At 39.6% G+C, this 13,445-nt stretch overlaps 1 protein-coding gene across 19 annotated transcripts in view; it reads right to left on the bottom strand.

Annotated features, from left to right (window-relative positions):
- Positions 1-13,138, bottom strand: part of CUL4A (cullin 4A) — a 57,946-nt gene extending 44,808 nt beyond the window's left edge. For 5 of the 19 annotated variants that reach the window (XM_054654689.2, XM_054654691.2, XM_054654687.2 and 2 more), the window contains exons 1-8: positions 12,893-13,131; positions 12,277-12,392; positions 8,928-9,031; positions 6,792-6,861; positions 4,965-5,038; positions 3,371-3,533; positions 1,553-1,642; positions 1,021-1,103 (exon numbers count right to left, since the gene is read on the bottom strand). In XM_054654689.2, the coding sequence (XP_054510664.1) occupies positions 1,021-1,103; positions 1,553-1,642; positions 3,371-3,533; positions 4,965-5,038; positions 6,792-6,861; positions 8,928-9,031; positions 12,277-12,392; positions 12,893-13,058 (866 nt within the window). In that variant the 5' untranslated portion in view covers positions 13,059-13,131. Of the gene's footprint in view, positions 1-1,020; positions 1,104-1,552; positions 1,643-2,877; positions 3,089-3,370; positions 3,534-3,869; positions 4,056-4,952; positions 5,039-5,629; positions 5,885-6,791; positions 6,862-8,893; positions 9,032-12,276; positions 12,393-12,892 lie in introns of those variants that run through there. The other 14 variants (XR_008536245.2, XR_013180813.1, XM_054654697.2 and 11 more) reach the window with 11 other exon arrangements.
- Positions 13,139-13,445: the final 307 nt, after the last annotated feature.

Raw genomic sequence — 13,445 nt, 5'->3', positions numbered from 1 at the left:
AGGGTGAGATTCAATGCAAGTACTTGATGTCTACCTAGACTGAAAATGTAATGGTATCAATCTATTTTTTAACCTAAACAGTAAATAAATAAATATATTTGCTATAACTTTATAAACAGAAAGCTCCACATATTTCAATAAGAGTGATTTCACCAGAAAAAGCTAGTCACCCTGCAATCAGCATTTACAGGAAGATCCAAGTTCAAGTATGTTCCATGACACACACCACACATAAGTGTATATCTATACATCCATATAAAATGTCTGAAGAAGATAATAGAAGATGATTTTTATTCAGTTATCCTTTTAGACATCAAATGACATGCCAATAAATCCTCCAGAAGACTAAAACCCAATAAATTTAATGTCACATTCTTAAATAAAGAAAAAAAGCAACCACTTGCTACAGACAAATTCTATATGGATTTATGTAGTGTCAGTTCCTGCAGGAATGTGTTAATTTAACAAAATACAAACTATTACTTAAAACCCAAGTGAAAAAAGGATAAGCTACCTCACACAGTGCATTGGCAGCAGTTGATGCACTGTTAAGCTCACACCTTGGACTGGTTACAAATGATACTCATGACCTTCTGCCCTTCTGGGTTTTTTGTTTGGGTTTTTGTTTGTTTGTGGTTTTGCTTTTTTTTCTAATGAGTCTTTCCTTCCCTCAAGAGATTTGTGGTTAAAGATGTTATCAGTACATGAACGGCTAAAATCAGCTGCTGTTTTGATAATGGAAATTTGAGCTCTTATACAAATTTCTTAAATGCACTATACAGAATGAATATTTCTGAACATATGTCTTCTTTCTTACTGAAAATACACTTTTATTTTAAAGAAGCAACTTTTGATAAAACCAAAGTCTTTAAAAAACAAGCTATTTCACAAGTACTCTCAACAAGATAATATCTGTAAGATAACGAAGACATTATCTCAGTGTCTCTACAACCATAGATAATCACACTGATTTATGAAGAATGCTCGACTTACAGTAAAAAAAGTAAAATTTGTACTCACTGTGTGCTGTGATCTAAATATGTTATAACTCTGTCTGCTTCTTCTTCCAAACGTTTATTAACATGGTGAAGATATTCTGGGACCTAACAAGACAAGAGAATGACCAGTTCAACTATAGAGGTATGAAAGGCAGCTAATCTCGTTCCATGACAATTAAATTACATTTTTAAAGAAGTACATTAATTGGAAAGGACTATTCCACCAGAACGTTATGTACTACAATCTGTATTTTTATTAATCAATGTTACTTCATATTAAAGGTACTATAGTTGATAATGTGACTTTAGCTACAAAAATGTCACTGTGTTACTACACAATTGTATCTATCAAATTCCAGTAGAACCCGGGGTCTGCTCTCCCTGTTGATTCAATGCCATGCTCCATACCAACATATTGTGTTTTGAATACCTGTGTGCCAGTAAATTTCACTGGACATTAATACACCATGGCACTACCAAAGTTCTTATGTAATCCCAGAGCTGATAAAGTTAACACAAAAGCCATCATCTACCACCTCTCATCATGCACCTACCTCTCTTTCCTGCATTAATCTTTGGCCTTCTGCAGCATATAAACAATTTGTCTCTTCCAGAAACCTCTGTTCAAATGATTCCTTGTAAACCTGGTTCAAGAAATCAATGTAGTTACTCACATTAAGCTCACAGTAACAGTATCATATTTTGTTTGTCAGGTGTAAGAGGGCAAGTAAAATTTTAAAGATGTACACAGCTGTGGGAAATGTCAATGTAACACTACATTAACAAATCTTTTGTTTGCCCACTGGTTTTAAAAAGACTGAGATCAGAACTGACTTTCCAGAGCAGCAACAATTTGTTTCAGTCATCAGTACTTAAACAGTCTAAATTAACAGGCTTCTGTTTAGGTACACAGCCCAACACCAGTACCCAACATCACAGCACAGCAATGGCATTCAATTCACCCAAGATCTAAACTTCCACTCATATTTCTGTAGCAAAAAACTCCTTCCAACTAGCACAAACCAGGTAATTGTCATCAGTAAAATATTAATATGCTGAGTAACACATCTTCATATCTGCTAAGCTTCTCTCAGTGGCCCAGGAAAAATGAATTGTATCAAATAAGATGAACTTTTTCTACAGGGAACAAATAAGGTGTGCAAAAAAGGCACCAATAACAATCATAGACATTAAAAAAAAAAATCTCTGCATAATGACTAAGAGTTTACTATAGAAAGGAAATAAGCCAGAAAGAACAACTACATAAAGAAAAAGTTATAACAGTCTGAGGAACTATAGATTCATACATAAACAGAGGGACAGTGTAAAGAAAAAGGGAAAATTCCTTAAGTGTGGTGGAAGAATTGAAGAAAATATTTTTTCCAAAACACATAACAGAGCTGTAAAATTCATTACATTCTGATCACTTTTTGTCTCTTAAGGACTCCTAGTTGAAGGTTCTCTGCCCAATGCAGAGAGGTTGGAGCTAGATGATCTTTAAGGCCCCTTCCAACCCAAACCATTCTATCACTTTCAAAAACCTAATTTTTTTTTTCAATGGCTTCTCTCTCAGACTCATTTTTCTGGGATGAGAGAGGAAGCTACAGATTAAAGTCAAGAGGATTAACATGAAAGGCAGAAAACCAGGTAAGCCTAACCAGAAAGGGCTTTTTTATGTAGTCTGCCTCTTCAAACTCCTTCAAACCTTCGGCCAGTTTTGTAATGCTGTATTGCCACTCTGAAATGGAGCAACCTGAGCAGGTTTTAGGAATGAAGGATACCTCTAAAGTTTCACTGCAGATCACACAAGGCTGCAACTCAAGGACAACCTAAGTGGAAGCCAGAAGCACAGCATTTGTCACTCTCCTTGGTTACTCACTATCTCTGCTCATGGAAAGTTCCAGTAAGTTGCAGCTTGACATGATCTATCTGAAAACCTTGGCCTTAATATGGCATCCCATTCTATCCTCAGCATTTCTAAGAAGTTGCCAGCAGAGTGATGTTTTTGTGATATAGACCCAAGATCTGGACTCCAAAAAGTGACACCTTTTTACAGTGACAGAGAGGGATTTTTCTGTTCCTACATTTATCTGGCATTAGGATGAGACAATGAGTGATTAAGACAGACAAAATACTGCAAATCTATTAAGATCTGAGGCCATTACCTCTGCTAAGGAAAACAGGCCAAGAGGTCTCTTTTAAAAACAGTACAAGATTGCACATAGGGTAAAAAAGGCAATCCTACCAATGTAATAGCCAGATTTTACACACGTTTTCTAGGTGAACAGGATAATTTTTGTACAAAACATGACTCAGCAATCCACACTGTGTTTCTAAACCAAGCTGTTACTAGTGAATTTGGCTGTACTCACCTGCAGATCTGAGAGCATGCTCAACAAACTCCGCAGCAAGCTCCTGTCCACAGCTTCACCATTTCGTTCTCGCTCGATCAGCAGGAGAATTCCATCAATAGTCTTGGTTTGAACTTGCTTGTCACTAATGATATGGTTTCTAAATAACTCTAGCCCCATATCCCTATGTGAATATTGAAAATTAGTCACACTGTTGAGTCTTTTGAAAAATCAGACATATGTTTAAAATATATACAGTGTATATTATATATTATACAGAAAAAAATAGATTAATGGTATGTGTACTCTTTTTGACACCGTCCTCTAACAAAACTGTTACAAGAATTATCCTAAAAATACCAGATCACACGCTACCACAGGCATACACTTCAGTAGAGAACTGTTACCAGCCTGTCCAACTTTCACATAATAGACTAAGTTTCTCTGCTCATTAAAAAAAAAAACAAAAAACAAACAAAACTGATCATATACCTTAATATAAAATTCCCTAGATCAGACATTCTATGTGTAATTCGTGGGTTTTGTTCAAAGCATGGATTCTTTGTATCTTTAGGATCTTACCGCCTCTACCAGATTCTCGTTTCATTCTAAGATGATGAGGAATGGTGCCTTTATGCCATGAAGCAGCCAATTGTTAAATATTGAAAACTGAGCAATCCTAGATAGAACTTGTTACCTCTGACTTCTTCACATGCATCAGGATTTCAATAAAAGGAATTTTCCCAGTGGGAGAAAAATAAGACAAAGTATGAACAGACCTCATCAATAATGTTTACTAAAAAGAAGCCCAACACAAAGAGTTGGAGGAAAACTGCTGAAGCTGGAACAAAGGATGTCCACTGGACAAGCAAGAGGCTGGAGAAAGATGTCAGGCTCTTCAGATAGCCTGAGGAACTCACAAGAGCACAGCAGCCAGCCAGGCAGGGACAAGAGATGCTCTTACTTCAGTGCTTTATCTACTTTTTTTTTTTTTTGTGGGGAGGGCACTTCAGATAAAGTAGTAACAATACCAGAAATTTTTGGCAAAGCCTGGGTTTGTTTGCTTGGGCAATGATGCAAAATGCCCCTCAGAGGGGATGCTTTAAAGTAGAATGCCCAAAGATGTGACCATGGTGAGCTGAAAGTACAAAAGCATCATCAAGTGACCAGAGATGGAAAGATAATCTGCACCCTGTCCCTGTATCTGACTTACTTAAAAAAAAAACAGAGCAAGAAGCTGAATGTTGAATTTTGTCAAAACCAGGAGCACCTGTAATGCTGGGCCAGTGCTAAGGTGGGAAGCAGCAGTCAAAGGGAGGTTCCTACAGACTCAGCCTCACCAGGCTCTGACAACAACAGCTACACATAAACCTTGACTTTGAAGCTCATGTTCACAGACCTTCCTCTTTTACCCACCCTTGATAGTGAGTATTCCTGGGGAAGGAGGACATGACACACACATATGCTGACACATGCATCTCCATAAACTGACACAAAATTTTAGAGATCTATTATATAGATCAAATATCATGTGAAAAATTTATTTTCAATCTTTGCAAATGTAATAGCACATCAACACTCTCAAGATTATAGGAATACTTACATGGATACCTACCATATAGAAGGAAGCACTGAATTCTGAAGCACATATGTACGATCCAAAAATAAGAAAATGCTTCTGATCATGATCTGAAATATATAAAGAAAGTATTTTTCTCTTCACCTCCATGTGCTATTTTAAATTATAAAACAACTTCTAAAAAACTACATCACAGACACACACCTCATTTACTGATGTACATATTTTAAACTTTTATGGTGACTTGTACAGACACAGGTATGCAATCTATTGAATTTAATACTATTACTTGGTGGTATTCCCAAGTACATGCAAGACAGGTTTCAAATTCATAACTATTAACTAAATAGCTTTATTAGCTTGTTAGGAGTTTTATACCACTGATATACAAAACTATTCAAACAGTACCTCCAATACAGTCAGTAAACACCCTGAAATAGCATGCTGCCATGCTTCTTGCTTTAAAATTAAAAAAAACCAAAACAACAAACAAAGGTTTAAACTAAGACAGTAATAAGCTGTGCAACAGATCTTTTTATAGTAAAAGTTAACTGCCAAATTCATAAGAAAAATAGAGATACATTAAATGCAACAATCAAAAGAAGGTATAAAAATATATTATCTTTTTTTTAAATAAAGAAGTGGAAGGAGGAGGTGGTTTTGTAGCTTACTAGACTTTTACATTCAAAATCCATTTTTACCTTTGCTCATAAGAAGGCTGTCCAACTCCCCCCAGTTTAGCATTAGTGTAACTCTGGATGTCAGGAACTCCCCCCAGGCCAGAGAGAGATTTCTATTCCCAGCTGTCCACCTACTCCTTTCCTAAAAGATTTCATTGCCCCTGAAGCAATTCTCAGGCTGATATAGCTACTGGCCAAGCATATTAAAGTAAAACCGCAGTAAAGCTGGGTTTTTTTTCTTAAATAGCACAAGTGCTAACCCACCACATGGGCAAGAGCCACTTGCTATAGGTTGTTGCTTTAAGGAAGAAAAAAAAAGAATGCTTAGAAGTAATTAAATCAAACAGTGTTCATAGCAAAAGCCCTTTCATGAAAACACAGGTTCACACTAACTACATTTTCAAGGCAGTATCTTCAACTCTTTTCATCAGACTGCTGAATTCAAATAGTTTCCCTAACTAACACCTTCCATTTTTAATTCAGATAAAAATCATATACCTCTGCCCAAACCTCACAGGAAAGGAAAGAACAGTGGATTCGAGGAATGAAAATAGAAATTTAACCATATGGGGCATCAGCAGCCAAAGCTAAGTGAGTGACAATGCAATAAAAACTCATTGTAAAATGTTAGTTTGGAATTATAATAATGAGTTCTTAAAGGCACAGTTTTCATAGAGTGTGTTTCAGAGAGGAGCTTTTCTGTAACATAAATCATTGTGGAGGTAGAAGACAAAAAAAGGCAGATAGAAAGCAAGTTTCAGTTCTTTATCCTTTCTGTTTCTTAGCTCTATAGTCAGGACAATAATCTCTGCTTTGAAAAAAAATTTACAAGTTAACCATTTCTTCAAGATATTTAAAAGCAAAGACTCTCCAAATTACTTAAAATTATGAACAGCAAACAACTTCAGCATTCCTTGGTTAGTTTTTCTTTCACCCAAAGGAAAAATGGTGTCAATATATTTGAGTGATGTTCAATCCTTAAATGAACCTATCAAAGTCAGCATTAACAGAACCTACATTTCAACAACAGAAGTTCCCTCAGCCAGCAAAGGGGAAAGTGAAAAGCAATGCTAAAACTTGGAGGAGGAGATGCAGTGCAGTCCCAAGCTAAAATTATGACAAACTAATTTTAGCCAGATTTCACACCTCAAGGATAGATACTCTGAACAAACATTCAACTTACCATTTGTCTGCAATGATCTTGCCAGCATTTATTTATCTTCTTTAAAAATAAAAGACTATCCAGAGAATCTGTACAGCATCCATTAAGGAAAACTAGTTTGCAAGTATCTTTAGAGGTCATATTCTGGAGATGATCTTTGCCAGCCATTAGGCAAAGCTGCTCCATGGATATTCCAGTGCTACTGTGCCTGCCAGGGATAAACCATTAATTGCAGAGCTGCCCAGCACAGTGGCTGGCAGCTCTCCAAAAGGCCTCCCTGTGTTTTCAAGGAATAACACTCCCAGCTCTTCAGTAATACCATCTAGTGGCTGCACTGTGCAACCTTAATATAGATTTAAACAAGACATCCCACCAGCGTCAGACACATGTTTTCACCAACTGAGGTGAGAGGGATGGAGAGGTTATTTTGTTTATTTAATGAGTTCACACTGAGCACAACAGGAGTGACCCTAATCTCTTAAAAGCAGTTACAGTTCTAAATAATCCTCAACAAATCCAAATACCACTCTTTTCATATACATCTCCAGGTCACCCTAAGTAATCTACAGAGTCTTCTTCATTATACAACAGATCCAACTGTTATTTACAAATAAAACAGTTCTCATGTATCTCACAAGTAAATCTAAATGGGGCTTTACCTTCCCCTCCCACACATAATCATCATTTCCAACTCATTCTGGCCAAATCTGATTAATCTTAAGGATCTTATGTCCTTGGGATACAAAGTGGCACACCTGGAAAATATTAAATTTTCAACTCTCTAATCCACCATCACCCTGTCAAGAGGGCAAGGTGAAAGCAAAGTTTGAAAACACTAGTTCTAAAATGTTTTCTTCATAACATCATCTGAAGTCTGAAAAAGCAGGAATGCAAAAAATGGTTGTACACTGCTTTAAAGAAGACTATAAGATTTGGTTCTCAAAGACCAGGTATGTTAAAGACTACTGCACTAATGTGCTAGGTAGAAGCCAGATGTCATAAATGGGACTCCAAAAAAAAAACCACCAAAAAAATCAAAAACCAAATCACCAACAAAAAGCAAAACCACACAGCCTGAAATAATGTTGGTGCTATGTACCATTAAAAACCCCAAATTATTCTGAGTGTAGGCACCTACCTGGGGAATGCAGTGAACCAAGAAATGGAGAGTCACAATTCAAAGCACATTTAAAGCATTCACCTGGAAAGGAGATTCACTCTGGGTCCTGGCCCCTTGGTTTTTTCTACTTTATCCTATCATCATCTGCTAAAACATCCATAGAGAGCTGGAAAACAATGCCAGCAGCCACAGTGCTGTAGTATCTGTTCAATATGGCACTCTCCATCCATCATCTGCTGGCTAAGGCATTTTCCAGGAATCTGGGGACACCAAGGTGGACACAGACTATTCATCTGCTGCTCCAGCAGTGCAAGCCCGTGGCTATTACACAGAAGATACCTATGATATAAAGCACCTTCTCAGCACGTAAAGCTTGACTGGCTTCAGGAGTCAGGGCTGGCTACAGCCAGGTCTACAGGCACTTCTGTGACCCATTCAGCCAGAAGAAAAGTCCAGCAATGTAACTTCAGTAAACCATGGGGAAATTTACCATAAAACTTCTTCTATGCATCCCAAGATAGCCAAATGATCTCTTGAACTTAGAGCTCTCTTCCAAGAACCTCCCAAGGTACACATAAGATATGTGAAGGCTTGTTGAATGCCTCTGTGATATATCACTATTGACTAGTAGTTATTTTTGGTGAAACAGGAACACTATGTTTGAAATTTTTTTACTGTTGTTGATAATGACTGTGGTTTTTTTAAGCTACTGCTGCCATAAGCATCACTACTCACCTGCCACAGAAATTCATACCTGCTGAGAAATCTCATAGTGCTATTGACATTTTCTAGATTTAGTGTAAAATTTACATCCGAATTCAAATGATAAATAAATTTTTACTAGGATGCTACACATCAATAAACAAAAATTATTCACCCAGATGATTAAAGTTGCCTATGACTGATTTAAAGGCATGTAAGCAAAGAATCTCTTTAACACACTGACAATTTCAGGTGCATTTTTTGCAAAGTCTTGTTTTAAAAAATCATGATTTAAACTAACCATTCTAACCACTCTGTGCATGACAAAAGGATATTCTCTAAACTGAAGGATTTGTGCTTTCACATGTTCTTCACAGACTTGTCGCAGCTGTTTGTACAGTGTAGCAGAGACTTTGTGGGAACAGAGATTTTCAACAGCCTAAAAACCAAAAAAGGATTATGAATGAGACAAAAAACCAACTTAAATTTTTGTGTCTATGTAATTAAGGCTTACAAAGGAAAAAAAATTTCAGCGTTACATGTTCAAGCTGTGCACAAAAACAAATCATCAAAACAAAGTTATGTAGAAAAATTAAGACTTCAGGAGTCCTTCCTGATTTTGGTCCCCTCTTATTCTGCTAGATTTTGTGTCACAAACAAGATCCACCATCACAATTTGGGTCATATTTCAGGTGTGCTGTTAAACACTACCAGAATTCTGCCTCCTTCAGTACTGCTCAGCAGTAGAACTCCTCCAGAAGGTCCATTTTGCATCCTTCAGATGCACACAAGTGCTTTTTTGGGGCAGGAACACAACCATAGCAAATATTTTAATTTCTTTATAACTTTAAGTTAGACATTTCAACCAGTCTGTCTAAATGGTAAATGAGTATAGCTCCTTTCCTGCGTTTTTATCCACTTATTTCTTCCCATGTATTTCTACTGATTCACACACTCATGCTAAGGTACATAAACTGAGAGGAAAAAAATAAGAAAAACCCCAAACAATAACAAAAGCCCCAAAACCAACCCACATTAACCATTACATAAGGACTTGAACTTATTCACTGGGAGCTCATAGGATTTAGTTGAGTATTTATCCTTAGTTAACTAAGGATGCCAATTCTGCTCAAAACCAAATGTTCTGGTGGTCACTACATTAATATCAACTGCTGTTATATTATGAGGCAATATTGCACAGAACACTGCCAAGGATTTAAAGCACTATGTCACTTGGACAACTAAAATGTTTTCCTCTGCTCCAGAGGATTCTAACCTACCCAATCTGTTTTTATTTAAATGCATATAAAAATGGCCTCCACAATTTTGATACAACATTAAAGCATGCAAACAAACAAAATTATAACACAGTGCCTATGTTTTTCATTTGGTCTTAAGGTACATAAAATGATAACTTGCAACAAGCAGTATTCAGACAATCACTTTGCAGATAATGTTATAGCCACTCCTATCCATCCATCCAACTATAAGTCTAGTCAGGACTCTCATATTTGCTCTACTGTCTTTTCTTTGCTACTACACTGTCCTGTTCTATGTCCTCCAGAAGGGCAGTACTGCCCCAATTCAGGTTATTTAGGACCTTGCTGCAAATGTAATTTTCTTTTTCCATTATTTTTATCACTCACTCCTCATTCAGCAATTCTTTGTACTGCCCCACTTTCTCTATCCCATCAAGTATAAGCTACTGCTATCAAAATCTGTGCAATCTACCACCAATCCCAGACATCATTTCTATTTTAGTCACAAAAAACTGGCTGCCACCCTCCCACTGCTCACTGACTACATTTCTGCCAAGCACCCTCATGCCTGATCCCATGCTGCCTCTAATGTCTGGAAAGGAGTATCCTTCAGGCTTCCCACTCAGCCTCATCATTGTTCTTCAGTTTCTTCTCAGCCACTGCGCCAAATTAAATAAATAAATCAGAAGGTTCAACTGTAGGCTGGTGCACCAGCCCACTGAGTGCACTGAACTCTAGCAGGCCTCTCACTTCCTCCCATCATGTCAGATAAAAACTCAAAAAAACCACCACAAAGCCCTGATAGTAAGAACTGATGGACCCAGAGATATTTTCCCCTGTGGATGACTCAATGCTCACCAACAGGCAGTTAAAATGATCTGTAAATACAGATCAGGTTTCCAATGGATGCTGAACCTCATCTTTTATTCCTCTGGCAGGACAGTAAATACCTGTCCCTGCACAGGCACACTGAGCACCACCACCCACTGTGGGGAAATCTTCCTGATTTGCTGCCTTAAGGATTATTCAATCAGCCTTGCACAGTTTTTACAAATAAACAGGCAAAGAGAAAAAGCAAGAAGTACAGTTCTCCCTTCACAGTTTATCTGAAATCTCTCCTCTTCTGCCAAAACTCAAGCATTTCATAGTGATTTCATAGCCATATTACTATAATCTCATTTCTGAGCCTCTGAAAACAAGTTAGGTAACACTCAAAGCATCTGTGGGCTGGTTTTTGTTTTTTTGGGTTTTTTTTGTTAGACATGAAAAAGCAGGGTTTTTCAAATGCTGAATTTAAAACAATAAAATGCATTATGTCATTCAAACTGTGCAAATCTGCAAGTATTAATAGATATATATCACAGTCAAGCTTTCAATTTAAAGGAAATAATTATTTTAAATCAATATACATTTACATAATCAGCCATTTTAGACCCATATATTACATACCCTAACTAAAGAGTTAAGTATAGTCAGTTCTGAAATCCATCCTGATCTTCTTGAACAGGGACCTAGTATGGACTACTGGCCTTCTCCTCTCTCACAGTCTCCCCTTGCACCTCAACTAAACATTTAGAAAATCTGAGGTGTGCATAAAAATGTTTGCAGTCCTGGTCTGGCAAGGACATCAATCTGCAGATCAAACACCTGCACCCACAGAAAACTCATAACTAACTTACATTATGCAGCACAATTTAGCACATCAGTAATCTTTTATAGAATGATCGCTCTAAAAAGCTGCAACTTCAGCTAAATACCTCAAAGCACATACATCTGAAATAACATAGAACTAAACCACATATAATTGGAGAAAGTAGAGAAATGGCTCAGGAGTCCACCTCTCTTTTACTCTCCCTAGCCTCTGCTCCAGTAGTCCAGGTGTTCCAGAAGTGCTTTTTTACCACTTGAACAGAAAAACTAAGATCTTGATTGTTATGAAAATGTAACAGTAATCCGAAATGTGGATAAACTGATAATTTGTCGCCTACTCAATCAAGATTCCTTTTTAATTACCCAAAAGGTATAGCAGTATAATATCATAATGCAATAATAGCAAATACTTCAATATTACTATTTACAAGAGACCATAGCATGTACAAAAATCATCATAAAATATATAACTTCATAACCCTGTTAGAGTAAACATCCTGTTTTCAGCATGTTGAGTAGGCAGAGTATTGAAGATACTAAGACTTAGATCTCAGCCCTGCCCAGGAATAGCTTTCTGTGCCTTCCAACAGAAAATGCTTTTTCATGGGCCCAGATCATGGTAGGTGTCCGAGGAACTGATAAACAAAAACTAACTAGAGACAGAGTACGCAGCAAAGTATTCAATCAGCTTTTAAGAAATCAGAATACATTATGTTGAATGTATGCCAAAGCAGTTTACTTGCAAAAAACGAAACCAAAATCTGACGTAGCTTACCTGGTAGAGCTCTTCAAGGTTGTATTTAATAGAAATGCTACTCTGTATTGCTCCCACCGCTTCATGAAGTTTCTGCCAGGTGTCCTGAGTATAATTATCTGGTAATTTGGGTCTTTCTGTGAAGTAAGACACAGGTAGTTTGAAAACGGCCACCCAAGGGGAGCCTACAGCAGCAATGTCTCTGTTCCTGCTGCTCCATCAGGTTGTGCCAAGCCTCTGTGCTCTTGGCCATGTAACTCTGGCACTCTCAGAGGAGTCACTAATTCCACCCGAGCCTTTGCACGACGCGCTTCACCCCCGGCTGCCGTGTTTGACGCCCGTGTTACTTTTAGCGAGGCAACCACCCTCGCCTAGCTTTAATCAGCGCTGACACTAAGGTGGCTTTCTGCCCGCTCCCTACGGCCGCTGCCCCCGCGCCGTACGGAGCCCCACGCGTGTCCCTGGGAGCCCTTACACGGGCACGGTGCCGGCGGCGTTATCAGCCCGGCAGCGTTATCAGCGCCGCGGCAGCCGCCCCTCGCCGATAGGGCGGCGGGGCCCGGCCGGGGCCGCAGTAAACAAAGCTCGGGCCGAGCGCACCTGCCAGGACAGAGGGCCCGGCCTGCCCCGTACCTACCTCTGAAGTTCTTGATCACGAGTTTCTTGGAGGAGGCAGTCGCGCCTCCGCCTCCTCCTCCCCCTCCCGTAGAGCGGGTGGCGGTCAGCGAGGCGGGCTTGGTCAGCCCGTTCGTGTGTCCAACCAAAGCCGACAAGTGCGACTTCTTCTGCGGCTCGTCCGCCATCTCCGCCCGGGGCGCCGTGTCCGGCCAGGGCAACGCGCTGGGCTGGGCCGGGCCGGGGCCGGCTGGTCCCCGCCTCCGCTCCCCTCCTCCTCCGCCGCCGCCGCCACCACCCAGCCGCCCTCCCCCACTGCCCGGGGGCGGCTGCCAAGTGCCGCCGGGGGGAGGCACCGATAGCCGCCCGCCGTCTCCGCCCGCCCTGGCGGCCCGCTCGGTGCGGCTCCGGCTTCGAGCCCGGTCCCGAGCCCGGGCGGCCCGCGGCGCTCGGGCAGCGCCAGCCCCGCTCACAAGATGGCTCCCGGGCCGGGGCAGCCGCCCCTCGGTGTGCCCCGCTTGCCCTGGCTCTGTTTGTTGGTACCCGCCGAAGGGTGGCCGGAACGAAGGCCAAGG

This window comes from Agelaius phoeniceus, chromosome 2 (assembly GCF_051311805.1).
Source record: "Agelaius phoeniceus isolate bAgePho1 chromosome 2, bAgePho1.hap1, whole genome shotgun sequence".
NCBI lineage: Eukaryota > Metazoa > Chordata > Aves > Passeriformes > Icteridae > Agelaius > Agelaius phoeniceus.
This window is presented reverse-complemented; position numbering and strand designations above follow the sequence as displayed.